Source organism: Antrostomus carolinensis, unplaced genomic scaffold (genome assembly GCF_000700745.2).
Source record: "Antrostomus carolinensis isolate BGI_N321 unplaced genomic scaffold, ASM70074v2 scaffold6158, whole genome shotgun sequence".
NCBI lineage: Eukaryota > Metazoa > Chordata > Aves > Caprimulgiformes > Caprimulgidae > Antrostomus > Antrostomus carolinensis.
Window position 1 is genome coordinate 91000 of NW_010334934.1, and position 14194 is coordinate 105193.

The window sequence follows — 14194 nt, forward strand, 5'->3', positions numbered from 1 at the left end:
TAGGGAAAACTGTAAAGTAAGGGTGCCTTTTGAAGTAGTTCGTGTAGTTCCAGTAACTTACAGGCACATAATAGAATTTTAGATAATAAAACCTCATGTAGTATTTTATTAATCCCTTTGCCAAAATGTGTATGTTGTTTGATATGTTAATTTTATGTTCTCTGTGTTACACAACTTAGTATTTTTATACAAGTTATACTTTTATATTCAAATGTATTCAAACATGAATTCTGATTGTTTTTAATTGCAGATTGCAAGCGAAACGCCTCTAGATGTTGTAAGTGTGTATTACTTCTCATTGTTAAAGTACTACTGTACAACAAAAGGGAACATGTAATTTTAAAAATACTACTTATTTTTAGACTGATTCAACCATTTCGTCAATGCATAGATGTTTTATTTAATTTCAGTTACAATTTAATTTAATTGCAATTCAGAATTTTAAAATATATTTTAAAAATATATTTTAAAAAATATTTTAAGCCTTTATTTTTTTTCTTAAACATTTGTATGACTGTGTTATAAAAGTGTGATAATGAAAACTTAGTGATCTGATTGTATTTGGTGTTCTTCACTAGTGTACTAAATTAAATATAGTCTTGAAAAGGACACAGAATTAAAATTTTAGAACACATCTGAAAGTAACAAAGAGAAATATATACACATAGATATTTTTATCTTATTTTATAACACTTATGCCTTTTTTAGGGTCCGTTTCTTCTCTGGGAAATGTTTTTCTGTTCTGAGAAATTGATCCTGGCTTCTGGCTTTTCATGTTGTTCTCTTGCTGACTTTTCACCTAATCTAAGTGCTTACTTGTTTGGTTTGGGTTTTTCTTTTTCCCTACTACAGCTTTCTCACCTGTCTTTTTCTTCCCTTTGTATGCATTTCATCTGTATTATTCCATATGGCTGCTTCAGGAAAAATATTAATTTTAGATTAGATCTGATTTAATGATTGCGTTGTTACGCAAAATTTAACACCCCGACTTGGGAGATGCATATGGGGGAGAGGTTGCAGTTATTGCAATTCAAACACTTTAAAAGTTGAAGGAGATCTAGAATTCCTAAAGAAACTGTAATCCTATATTCTTCCTGTTTTTCTTCCTTTATTTTTCAGTCCTTGTATACTAGAAACTATAGCAATTATTACCGAATATTTTTTTTTCAAGATGAAGGGGTTTTTGCACTCACTCTGACTTTTTCTCTCTGCTAAGCTAATGGAAACATCAGGTACTGACATGCTGAATGATTCGGACAACAGAGCACCTATAAGCCCACTGCATTTAGCTGTAAGTATTTCATTCTTTAGCTCATCTAATTGGAAACAATTGTTAACATAGGTTTATTCATTCTGGATTTTTTTAAAAACAGGTCAGTAACAATAAAGGAAACACAAAAAAATACGTACTAATATTCCTGAATGAACTATACAGAGTGATTTTTTGCATTTCACTTGAAACTTCCTTCATGGAACAGCTTTCATTTGGAATCTTCTCATTAAGATTTATGTTATAATTTATACTAATGAAACTTTTAGAAGGCTTGTTCTAAAAGTAATGATGACTTTTTATCATCACCATTGTTTTACTCTCTTCATTGTTTGGTATGAGAAATGTTTGTCCTTAATAGCCTAAGAAAGATTTGTGAAGGAGAATCTTACTTAATCTACTTAAGAAAGAGTAGTGTAGGAGAGGACCTGATGAAACTGTCTATACAAATATACTCAAAATACAGAGTAACCAGCCCAATATGTAGCTTTCAACTTTCCTGGACTTTGAGCAATTGAAAAACCACAATGTTCTGAAAATAGCCCAAGTCTCATGCTGTACATATATATATATATATGAAGTAATCTTTCATACTGGTAAATGAAAGCAGTTAGAAGAGACTGTTCCTGGAAATGAGTTTTGTCTGAGAGGTTATGTATCCATGAATGTACATTTAAGATATATTATGGAAATTATAGAACCATAGTTGTAGAAGTTTATTTTCATTGCTAACTTCTTTGTCTTGCCACATACCTACACAGTGTTCTCTATGCTGTTTTTTTATCCTTGTCTATCCATTCTGATCTTTTGACTGTTTCATCTCCTAAGTCCTTTCTGCTTTACCAGTTTTGTCAACTGTAGCTATTTGTACTGTATTCTTTTTACTTACAAATTTTACTGGCTTTTTATTTTTTAAATATTTTATTTAAAAAACTAAAAGGAATTAGTTAAGTTTGCATATGTTCCTCACTTGAAATTATCTGCAGGTGATGTAACTATAACATAAAGAAATGAAACATGCAGTATTCAAAGTACTGGTAGTTACACAAATTGGACACAGAAGATTTTCTGAAGGTAGTTTCAGTTGCTGACTGAAAGGCTAAAGTGAAAAAAGCCCACCAACCTTCTTGCTGAAATTATGGGTTTCCTAAATAAGTCATAACTATTGTAATTACTGTAACTACTGACATGCTGCATCAGTAGCTCTTCCACATGTTAAAACAAAAATACTGTCTTCACAGTTTCATTTATGTAATCCTGGTAAGAAAGGGAAAAATGAAAAGAAAGGGAAAACTGAAGAATTTTCTTCTTCTTGTAGGCCTACCATGGCCACCATCAAGCTCTGGAAGTGCTGGTACAGTCGCTGCTGGACCTTGATGTGAGGAATAATAACGGAAGGACACCATTGGATCTTGCTGCCTTTAAGGGACACGTGGAATGTGTAGATGTGCTCATTAATCAGGGGGCATCCATCTTGGTGAAAGATTATGTTGTAAAGAGGACCCCAATACATGCTGCAGGTATGTGCTAACTGCTAACCTCTTAAATTATTGGCTTTTGAAGTGGATCATCTTCATGTTTAGAAGTGTCTGTCTTTGATGTTTTAAGAAATGGTGTTTAGGAATGGACAAGGACTTTTAAGGTATATGCTATGCTGAGAAAGGTGTAACAGCAGTTGCAGATAGAGACTGGTACTAACCCAATAAATCATTTTGGCTGGAGGAGTGCTGTTCCACACTGCTCTCTGGGAGGGTGCATTATCCTTGTCCATTCAACTAGCTAGGCTAGCTGTGCTGACAGGTGCCACTGATGCATTCCTGTTTCTCTCCTTGCCTTTCAGGGAGCCCAAACTGTAGACCGAGATTTAGATACATGAAGTGTGTTGCCTGTCTTGGCAGTAAAATACTTCTAAAAATTACTGGAGTCTTGGAGAATTGTGTCAGTTTGAGAAGAGACATGAAAACTATACTTGGTTTCTTTCCAAGGATTTAAATGACACCTCAGTGTTTTCAAAATAACATCAATCCTCTGCAATATTTTCTCACTGCATTTCCTAGAAAACTTCTATAAATCTACTTTTCTCAAAGTCTATCATTCATACTATATTCTTATTTTTTTTCTTTCTTTGAAAATAGGCTTATGTATATGGACATTTATATTTACAGTGTTATAGAAATGTTGTACTAAAAAGAGCATTATGTACAAAACACTGTCATTCTAACCACTTAATTGGTTGTCCATGAACACAAGCTATATTCTATTTGATTTAGCTTCTCCTAAATTCTGTTAGCATTTCTGTCAGCTAGAGAAGCATGAATTGTCACTCTTCTTATGCGGACTTAATACAGCAGCTGTATGTCAGAAATAATTTTCTGCCCAACAAGCAACCATTTATCTTTCGTGAGTTGTATTTAAATGTGATTTCTCAATTTTTTGTTTCTTTTCTTTTTCCTTTTTTTTTAACTGCTTGGTTAATTGCTTCTGTGCATTACATTTCCTTCCCCTCTTTCTATATGTGATTTCAGTTACTATTTTATAACTGTGCACTTGCTAGACTTGCTAACAAAATCTGTGCATGATTGGCTAGGTACGTGTTTACCTGTGCCTTAAAAGCAAAAATTATGCTAATTACTATATTTAATCATTCCTTCTTCTGTATGTTATGTAAGCATATATTCTAATTATGGTTAATATGTGCAACCTCGTTTGTAAGTAAAAAACATACCTGTTGGCAATTGACAGTTGGAATCAATTACTTCTGGTACTATAGAGTTGAGAATACCTGATTTTTTAAGTAATTTTCTACACTTTATTTTTTTTGTTTTAATTTAAATTACAACCATGGTAAAGCTGTACAGTGTGTTCTCAGGCTAGTGGGCTTTAGTCCAGGCTTTAGAGCAGGTTGCTGTTCTGTTTGAGCTGTATACTCAAAAGGCAATTAATGTAAAACTCAAGGTTTTACAATGTGTTACAGCTACGAATGGTCATTCAGAATGTTTGCGGCTATTGATACGAAATGCAGAACCACAGAACGCAGTGGACATTCAAGATGGAAATGGACAGTGAGTTTAAACAATACACATTCTGTTCTTCACAAGTTATTCCATTTTATAAAAAGAAAAACTAAATATTTACATTGGTGATTTATAATTTATTACTTTAAAGGGAGATGATATTTGAACTAGGACAAACGCGACTGTGTGTTTTGCAATGAACTTTACGTTGACAGTGAAAAATGTTCTTGTTCAGTTGGGACGAACCTAAAATGTGTCTTATTGCCTAGTTGCTGAAAAAATGGATGGTAGTAACTTAGTCAGGACTTCTGAATTAGGGGATATTAATTTATTTTCTTGAACCTATAAAGCAAATACGAGTGGCATTTTTGGAGCGAAGGTAGTGCTTAGAGAAGATCATTGCCAATGTAAATTTTAACAGCTGTTATTCATTGTTATATTTCACCTGAGTGCTAGTCTGTTAAATTTCCGTGTAGATTACACTTTATTTCACTCTCTGCTTAGAACTCCTTTGATGTTGTCAGTTCTCAATGGGCACACCGACTGCGTTTATTCACTCCTTAACAAAGGAGCAAATGTAGATGCCAAAGATAAGTGGGGAAGGACAGCATTACATAGAGGGGTAAGAGAATATTCCTTTTCTGCCCTTTCCAGTTTTATATGTGTGAATTTCAAATACAGACTTAATGTGTAGTGTTTATAAATTTCTCATTAGTCTCATCTTGCCATTCTTAGTTTTTAATTGTCTTTTTAGTTGCTTTCAAAAGGCTTTTGCCTGTTTGCTGCTTACCCTCAGAATTCTTTTGGACTTCTGGAGTCTCTTAATCTTGCTGTGAAGTGTTGGAGAGGAGCTTTTTGTTAAGGGGTGGGGATAGAGTCTCTTAATCTTGCTGTGAAGTGTTGAATGGAGAGGAGCTTTTTGTTAAGGGGTGGGGATAGCGTTAATGGGAGGAAGAAAAGCGTGATGCATGCCATATGCCAAGTATTTTTTTATACTCTCTGCCAGATAAGACAATTGAATGAGCCCTAGAGATTAGCAATTCATTCAGTGTTATTCCAAGAAATTATTCTGTCATCAATTTTATAATCTATTGCTATTTTTCCAGCAGAATGGCTGTTCCTAGGAATGAAAATAGTAACTGTGCTTATTTAGTTATTACTTAAAAACATAAGAAATTTGAAGTTTGCCTGCTTTAGTTATACTCTTTGGCTTATATACCTGAATAATTTGGAAACTTGCTATTTCCTGTCTTTCTCTCACAGGCAGTTACGGGGCACGAGGAGTGTGTGGAAGCATTGCTTCAACACGGTGCCAAGTCCTTATTACGAGACTGTAGGGGAAGAACCCCTATACACTTGTCAGCTGCCTGTGGCCATATAGGTGTTCTGGGAGCTCTCCTGCAGTCAGCTACATCTGCGGATGCAGTGCCTGCAATAGCAGACAATCACGGCTATACATCGCTGCACTGGGCCTGCTATAATGGTAAAATACGTTAAAGTTAATAACACAAGTTTATATGCATCTGTTGGTATTGAGACAGAAGTTATTACTGCTTACAAAAGCAACGTATGAAGTCTGTCCTCTTTCACTTTGTGTTAGTCAATGTGACGATATGACGGACATGATATCTTCAGAGGTAATGCAGTAACATCTAATGCATAATACAAGATGTTTATTTTTGTACTACACTTTTGTTATAGACTGACTTCTTAGTTTTATGCCTCGAAGAATCTTTCAATAAGTGCAGCATATTACCTGTGAATAGAAATGTGCCACACATCCCAAAAAAAATAACCTTCACAGGGAATCTTGAGAGGAATGGTTTCAGATTAAATCTTTTTTTTTACACTTGCTTCAAATCAAGCTTGATAGGCATAAGGAGCTAAAGTGATTCAATAAGAATTTATTTTCTTTTTCACTGATAACTTTTCTTGGACTTGGGGGTGAGGGAGACCTTAAAAGGTAGGAAATTCACTTACTCCCTTGCTAAAGATTTTGTTCTATGTGCTCATTTCCAACACAGTAGAAGTTCTCATTTATTTCACCTCTGAGTCACATGATAGAGAAAGGTGAAGAAGTAAGGGTTTAGAGCTTCATTTTACCAATTATTTTAAAGTGAATAACTAACTAGACTGTCTTCATAGCTGAAGCAACTGGGTAGTACACTGATAATTTGAACTAGAATAGCCTCTCTTTATCACATTTATAAAATTAAACTTTTACAGCTTGGTTCATTTTCAGAGTGACCACAGTGTCTGAATAAAACAGAACTGAAATATGCTTGATTTGTAGAATGAAAATTTGACAGGACTTCTGAAAATACAAATCTTCAGACATCAGTGAATGTTGAACTAAGGTTCTGGCATACATACATCGAAGATCAAACAGATAGATACAATTGTTAGGTACGTGTACAGCAGCAGGCTATAGAATTTTGAAAATAGTGTGATAGGTTGAACATGTTCTTTTTAAGCTTTTGTTATGGCCATTGACTTGGTTTTTCTTTGGGTTTAACAAGACAGTGGAACAAAAATAACCCTGAAATGATGGAGACGTTTTCATGTAGACTGTGGTGAATATACAGAAGAGTTTGAAATGTGGAGGTGTAAAGAACCAGAATAAGTGTTCTGGGTTTCTTCAGACAGCATGAGGTCCCTTCTAAATTTCACAAAGTTTACAGTGTTAAATGTCAGTTTGATTTTTCAGGATTCTAAAAATGTCTTACTTTCTAAATGTAGCACTATTGAATATAACCACTGTGTCTTTGAAGCTTACAAATAAAATATCGCTAAATAATTTAATAAATTTAATGTAGATGCATATTTTTTGTTGTAATCCATACATAGACCTTTTCCCTTTTTTTTAATACCTGACTCTGTCATTTGCTTTAGGTCATGACAGTTGTGTAGAGCTCCTCCTGGAACAGGAAGTTTTCCAGAAAATGGAAGGAAATTCTTTCAGTCCGTTGCATTGTGCTGTGTAAGGAAGTGCAAAATTATTCTTCATAGATTTAATTGCTGTATTTAACAAAAGATTTATCATTCTGTAAATAACAGCCTGTTTAATTCATTATAGGATAAATGACAATGAAGGTGCTGCAGAAATGTTAATTGATACACTAGGTGCTGGTATTGTAAATTCAACAGATTCAAAAGGAAGGTAAGAGTGTAAATTCACAGTGAAAGAATGTTTGTAATGTAATAGAGTGGGTTTGCTAAATTCTCTAATAATTTGGGATTTTTTTATTTGCTACTTACGTTAATTTCCCCTTCCCCCTGTTTTTATTCTTTGAAGATTTTTTTTTTATTCTGTGCTAGAAATAAATTTTAGATTTCTAAAAATCCTGTTCTGATTCAGTAGGCTTGAATTGGCTTTTTATTAGATATGCAAGTTTGAGCATGTTTTAAGTTGTATCACTTTGTGGGTGACATTTTATGCCTTTTTTTTTTTCTGAATCAAATTGTATCTCTATTATATATGACATAGAGGGGATTATTTGAAACTTGAAGGTGACTTTCTAAAGGCATCAGTCACAGCTCCACAATACTAATTCCCAAGGATCAGTGGGAGGGACTGCCCAGTCTTGTGTATCTGCGGGATCACGGTCAGGATGCCCCTTTGAGTGAAGCAGAAAGCGTGGCTGACCATGGCCATACTGTCTTTTGATCTGTTGTAGAACTCCTCTTCATGCAGCAGCTTTTACAGATCACGTTGAGTGTTTACAGCTTCTTCTCAGTCACAACGCTCAAGTAAACGCTGTAGATTCTTCTGGGAAAACACCTTTAATGATGGCTGCAGAAAATGGACAGACAAATACAGTTGGTAAAGAGAAAGCTTTTTTATATTTCTGCTCTTAGGTTCGCTGATCTTACTGTGGGTAAAGTTGCCTTATAGTTAACGTTCTTGTCGATATATTTTGTCAAAGTTACGTTTTCATTCTGCACAACTGTAAGCCATTAAAACTTTAAGGAATATCCTTTTAGTTATAATAGAAATTTCTGTTTCCCCAGAGGTGCTGGTTAGCAGTGCTAAAGCTGATCTGACTTTGCAAGACAGTTTGAAGAACACAGCACTCCATTTGGCTTGCAGCAAGGTGTGTGCGTAGTCTGACTTATCAGTGCTGAGCTTTGTGTTATCAAGCACTGTTTGCAAATAGTAACTTGTTCCTTTGAAAAGGCATTCAAAGCAATTTTTGAAGAGTATTTGTTATATGACAGATGTTTGTTCTGTATTAAGGGTCATGAAACTAGTGCCTTGTTAATACTGGAGAAGATTACAGATAGAAACCTCATCAATGCCACCAATGCAGCCTTGCAAACGTACGTATCAGCAGTGAGTGTGGTTTACAGATGAGTTTTTGGTGTGTATCTTGCTCGTACAGAGGAATATTTTTCAGAATTTTTTTCCAAATTGGTTGAATTGTAATTGCTTAATAGGTACCAAGAGTTGAACCTACTTGAAGTGAAATGGTGTTTTGCTCTAACTTAAAGTTCTGGTTTTAGCTGTGTGAAAGAGATGACAAATAAATCTGACAGTCTACTGAGATTACCTGTAAACCAATGTTTTTCTGTTTTATAAATTATCTGATTTTTCAATTAAAAGTCATTTCAGTTATCTACTCATTTGAGACAAACTAAGAGCTGCTATTCAACACTAGCTAATAAAAAACAAAGTACCTAGCTGAAGTATGCTTTTATTCTTCAGCACGCTCTCTGTTAGCAAGACATCTATTCCTACTAGGACGAAAGACTGTTTTCTGTTAAATATTATGGAGAATACAGTATTTTTAGTGCTTCCTGAAGATCTTCTCCTAAGTAGAATTAAACCTGTTCTGTTAGCCCAATCATAAAGAAAACTTAAAAATGTAGTGATATGTCTTACTAAGGAGTATAAATCAGAATGGGCTATTAAAATTGCTCTTCTGCATTTTTTTCCTTTTAAATAATGTATTTGTGTTATAAGAAATATTTGACACCTGATAGGTAGCTGAGTTATGTACATGAATTGTTTGACTGCTTTAACAACACTATCACAGACCACTTAGAAAAAAACCCACCGTAACTTGTAAGCAACTCACATATTTCCCTGACCTTACATCCCTTCTGGAATCTGTCATGTTTAAACTCCTACAGTTCTTCCAGCTATTTCCAAAGATCTGCCTGAACTAAGGAGTTAAGATAATAAGACTTCTTCCTCTACTCTTGCTGCTCACCATGGTGCACCTCAGGCAGCCTGAAATAACCAGAAAACAGGAAAGGGATTGATTGCCTCATTCCTGGGTTGAAGCAGGGATGTCTTAAGAGAAGGAAAAGCAAAAATGAGATGGCAGCAGAGGTGGGAAAGTATGCTACCACAGGCGCATGCAGTTCCACCCACGTGCCTTGGCTCATGTAGTCTGATCAAGAGATGTCATGGAGAAAAATTAGGTACCTATTCACGCCTCCATGAAATGTTTATATAAATGGCAAGATTTTAACAGTTGTTTAAAATATTACTGGTTTAGGAAATCTTTTTTAATAACTAAACTGACTTTCTAAACAGCTTAAATGTCCTCCTTGTGGCAAAACTAAGCATTAAAATTGTTGGCCTCTGCATTAAAATTATTTTAATTCCAGTACATTTTTCAGTATATCTGCAATGTGCAGTAATTCCTGCACTTTAATACTTAAATATAAGCACCATCGATACAGCTGCTCTTATTATTATCTTTTGCATTTCTGACCTCCAAGTAAGGCACTTTTTTCCAAATCAAAATATAGTTCACAGTTCATTCAAACAGTTTTAAGAATCTCAGAATGAATGAAGAGCAATATAAAGCAGGAGGGAAGTAAGCTGCTTATTCTGTTTCCTGCCGAGTGGTGATAGGGTTTTACTTAAGCCACTGGGATCCAATTTTGAAAAACTTTTGCATTTGAAAACAATATAATTAGAATAGTTGAGGTAAAGCTACACTTTCCTTGATAGATCAGGTCACTACAAAACAGAGTTGTGGTAAATAGCTTGAGGTTTTGAAAACTAATCTGCTTTTCTTACTTCATGCATTATACTGTGAAATAATGTTTTTCTATCTCTAGTCAAAATGGAATATAGTGGTTTCTAAAAGGCAGATTGATTAAATGCTTCTGCATCTCTAATAAGCATTTACATGCAATAAAATCTGGCTACCATTCTGCTGTTGGTATTCTAATGATTGTTGCCAGTGATAGGCAGTAACTCTCAGATGTGATGGTATCTGTTACAACAGTTCAGTGAAGGAACAGTAGAGCACTAGATACTTCTGACTTTTTAATGTGATTAAGTTCATAGGCAGGCAGGTCTTTTCCTGCAGCTACTTCCTCGCTATGTGGTGCCATAAAAAGAAGAAAGAGTGCAGTTGTTATTGTACAGTTTCTTTGCAATAAGAAAAGTTTCCTGTTCTTGGTTATAACTACAATATTTATATAATGTATAAATAACATACAAGCATAAATACTTCAATAATCATTTAACTAGATGCAAGCTACCTATCTTGCTTAATATCTTGTTCTAAGGTTTATAAATGAGTTTGCTTGTCTTCACAGACCTCTGCATGTTGCTGCTCGGAATGGACTAACGGTTGTAGTTCAAGAGCTTTTAGGGAAGGGAGCAAGTGTACTTGCTGTGGATGAAAATGGTAAGAAAAATTTAACTGTTTCCCCATAAGGAACTGTGGTTTTAAACTCACCTCACTGAAAAGCAATAACCCTTTGGAAATTCCGTATGAGCCTTGCAGTAGGTTCCCTCACAGAAAAAAATGTGTTAGTGATGGGTCATGTTAGCAAAGCAGCAGAAGCGTGAAAGGAGAGTGAGAACTTTCGGAACAATGCCGGTCGTGGCACAGAAATGTTTGGTTTGCATTTGTAGTTTTATAACGTGTACACTATAAATACACTAGCTTTGGCATACTGAAAATGGTCAGAAAAACGTAATGCTCAAAGTAAAATACAACTTTCAGCTATTGAGAAGCTGGATTGAATTGCCATTCATTCTGTCACGGTAGGTATATTGGTGTTAGCTTTTGAAAGCAACTATAAATTACAGATCTCAGTTACTGGTCTCAAGCTTCTGGCTCTTTAGGGTTTTTGCCCAAGGGAATTGTAGATGCCCCCTCCCTGGAAGTGTTTAAGGCCAGGCTGGATGAGGCTTTGAGCAACCTGGTCTAGTGGAAGGTGTCCCTGCTGATGGCAGGGGGGGGGGAACTAGATGATCTTTAAGGTCCCTTCCAATCCAAACCATTCTATGATTCTATGATTATGGCACATAGAAGTAAGAAAAAGTAACCGCTTTATCACAGAGAATAAATTCTACACCTTGCAAGAAGAAAATAAAATTAGACCTAGTGACTTCTTATTTGCATGTTTTCATGCAAGACATCTGTGGTCCTCTGAAGATGTGCTTGGAAAAGGTAAGAGCTCCTGCTCTTATGCCACACCCCAGTGTGTCTTAAATGAAAGCATGGGGTTTGAGGGGAGGGGGAGTTGAGGTTTTTCTACTTTTTGTCCTTTAGTGTTCTTTTTCCAGAAGGGATGTGCCTAATTAATAGCTTCTATTATATTTCCAGCTTGGAAAGTTTTTCCTCTCTTAATGTTTACTGTGACTTTTTCTGTGTGTTTCTCAAATTACACTGCTTAAAGTGATATGGGTGATTTAAATATCAGTCCTTGCCTAAAACAGAGGACAGGGGTAACTGCTAAGTGAAACTTCCTAAAATTAAAAGATTGGAAAACGTATCTTTTTAATTTCTGTTTCTCATCACAAGTGTGCTAACTGGAGAGGTTTGTATTTTTCTGGGCTTTTCACGTGCAGCCAGCCAGTCCCTTGTTAGGGTGGATCTTTGACATAACAGAGAAAAACATTGTTTGTATAAAAGTGGCAGTTCTCTGGCAACCTGAGGATCCAACTGCAACATGTTAAATTTTTTTTTTTAATTCTGCTCATATTTTAAAGTAACTCTGAGTGCAGTCTAATCTTGTTCCTCACTGTAGTTCTTTTCTTTCTAATAGCAATTTCTTTGTTTATAAAATTTTAAGCAGCCTGGAAAATATTCATAATTAATTATTTTTCTGTTGGATGAATGTGCCAGCTTAAAGTACAGTATGTGCAAAGTGATGAATACTTTGAGTTGTGAGAGAGCAAGGGAAACTTTCATGGGATTTATCAGCCTATATCACCTGTCACTGTAATTTTTTCTTAGAATTATGAGTGAGTCAGCAGGCTTGCTAAACCTGCTGCAAAAGTCGTCTTGATTTCCATAGTGTGCATTTTATGTTAAATGGAAAAGCTGGCAGTAGTGATAGCCAGGTTCTGCTTTAGGTCTACTTGTCTTTGATTTTAGCATCTACTACTAGAGTATAAGTGTTTCTTAAAAAAATAAAATAAAATACATACATGTATTTAATTCTAGTAAAGTAAAAAATATAGGAGAACGATTTTTATTTTTTTAATTTGTTTTCCTCCTTTAATAAAAAGACTTAAAAGAGTATGGTGCTTTTTTGGGAGTGAAAGCTGTTTAGCAAAGCAGATGGAAGAAATAGGCTCTGGAATATTTTGCATCACAACACTGACATTCTCTTACTTTAGCATAGTTCGGGTAAGTTCAGTGATCTGCCAGGGCAGCTTGGCATTTCAGGTAGAATTACATGAAATTGGGGGTAAAGTTTTAGTTAGTGTTTTACGTGGAAGCGTGTGTTGGTGTATGGAACATGTAACCAGCAGAACTTCAGCTGGTTTGGAGTGGTGATCCACTTTTTGTCTTTGAAGTTGTCCCTTTGTGTAAAGGCTGCATGGACTTTTTTTGCAAGCAGTCTCTGTTTGTATCTGTATCTGTATCAAACTGCTTAATAGTCCCCTGCTGCTATATTTGGGCTACAGAACAGTAATGAAAAAACATGAGCTTTGGAAAAAACAACATCACTCCAATTATCTGCATTTCAGTTTATAAATAATGTGTAAGATACTTTAAAACTGTAGATTTGAAGTTGTACTGCTTTTGTTATGGAGCATCTTTTCACGTGGTGAGATCACTTTTTGAGATGTTTGAGAACTAATGTCTTTGGAAAAAATGTTATCTTCTTGGTCCTTAAAAGGTTAATTGCAACGGAAACTGCAAATTAACTATGTTGAGGGTTCATTTTCAGTTCTGTATCAGTTCTCACTCAAATCTTTTAGTTCTTTTCGCCTGTTTTCCACACTTGTCGTGGTGAAACTTTGCTGTCACCCGCATCTACAAAAATTCTGTTGAATATGACATTATTTATGCAACTTTGTCTTAAAATCAAGTGCTGGCTTTTTCTTTCATTTTGCACCATCTGAAGTTTTATTTTTGGTCACTCAACCAACTTTTCACTTTGTTTGCTTGTTTGTTTTGGGTTTTTTCCCTGCTATTTAACTTAGTAGACTAGCTACATTTCCTGGTATGATCTGTCTTCTGTTTGTCTTATTAATGTGCCCCACAGCAGTGAGAGGGGGCATTCTCTAACTCTGCAGGCTGACATAGCACGGAGGTTTCTCTTACTTTCTAGATTAGTCATTACAGTGATCATTGGCCTTTCAGGCTTTTTAGAAAAGAAAAAGGAAAAAAAAATATTTTTTGTCTAGTTCTTTTCCAAGGCTGCTTTAATTCCTATTCTAGTTTCTGTTGGAGATCTCCAGTTTTCTGGAAGGAATTTTTCTTGTAAACGCTTACGAGATGACTCATGCCTCAGATAACTTTCTTCTCTTTCCCAAGTGTTAGACTTCATTCAGCTTGTCTTGAGAACTGTCTTTGCAGTGACCACATTAATAACCCTCTGATTTCCTGTAGGCGCCTTCATGGAAACTTTCAAGCCCCAGGGGAGGGAGCAGCTCTGCGTTTGCACGGGCAGAGCCCTGGTCTTAAGTCAGTGTCCATCA

General features: G+C 35.4%; 1 protein-coding gene across 3 annotated transcripts in view; it reads left to right on the top strand.

Annotated features, from left to right (window-relative positions):
• ANKRD28 (ankyrin repeat domain 28) overlaps positions 1–14194 on the top strand; it is a 76611-nt gene that overhangs the window by 58299 nt on the left and 4118 nt on the right. For 2 of the 3 annotated variants that reach the window (XM_010174345.2, XM_010174346.2), the window contains exons 16-27: positions 251–277; positions 1217–1291; positions 2589–2790; positions 4245–4332; positions 4789–4906; positions 5548–5767; positions 7177–7264; positions 7361–7444; positions 7962–8107; positions 8296–8378; positions 8522–8604; positions 10846–10937. In XM_010174345.2, the coding sequence (XP_010172647.1) occupies positions 251–277; positions 1217–1291; positions 2589–2790; positions 4245–4332; positions 4789–4906; positions 5548–5767; positions 7177–7264; positions 7361–7444; positions 7962–8107; positions 8296–8378; positions 8522–8604; positions 10846–10937 (1306 nt within the window). The remainder of the gene's footprint in view (positions 1–250; positions 278–1216; positions 1292–2588; positions 2791–4244; positions 4333–4788; positions 4907–5547; positions 5768–7176; positions 7265–7360; positions 7445–7961; positions 8108–8295; positions 8379–8521; positions 8605–10845; positions 10938–14194) is intronic. The other variant, XM_029086580.1, reaches the window with a different exon arrangement.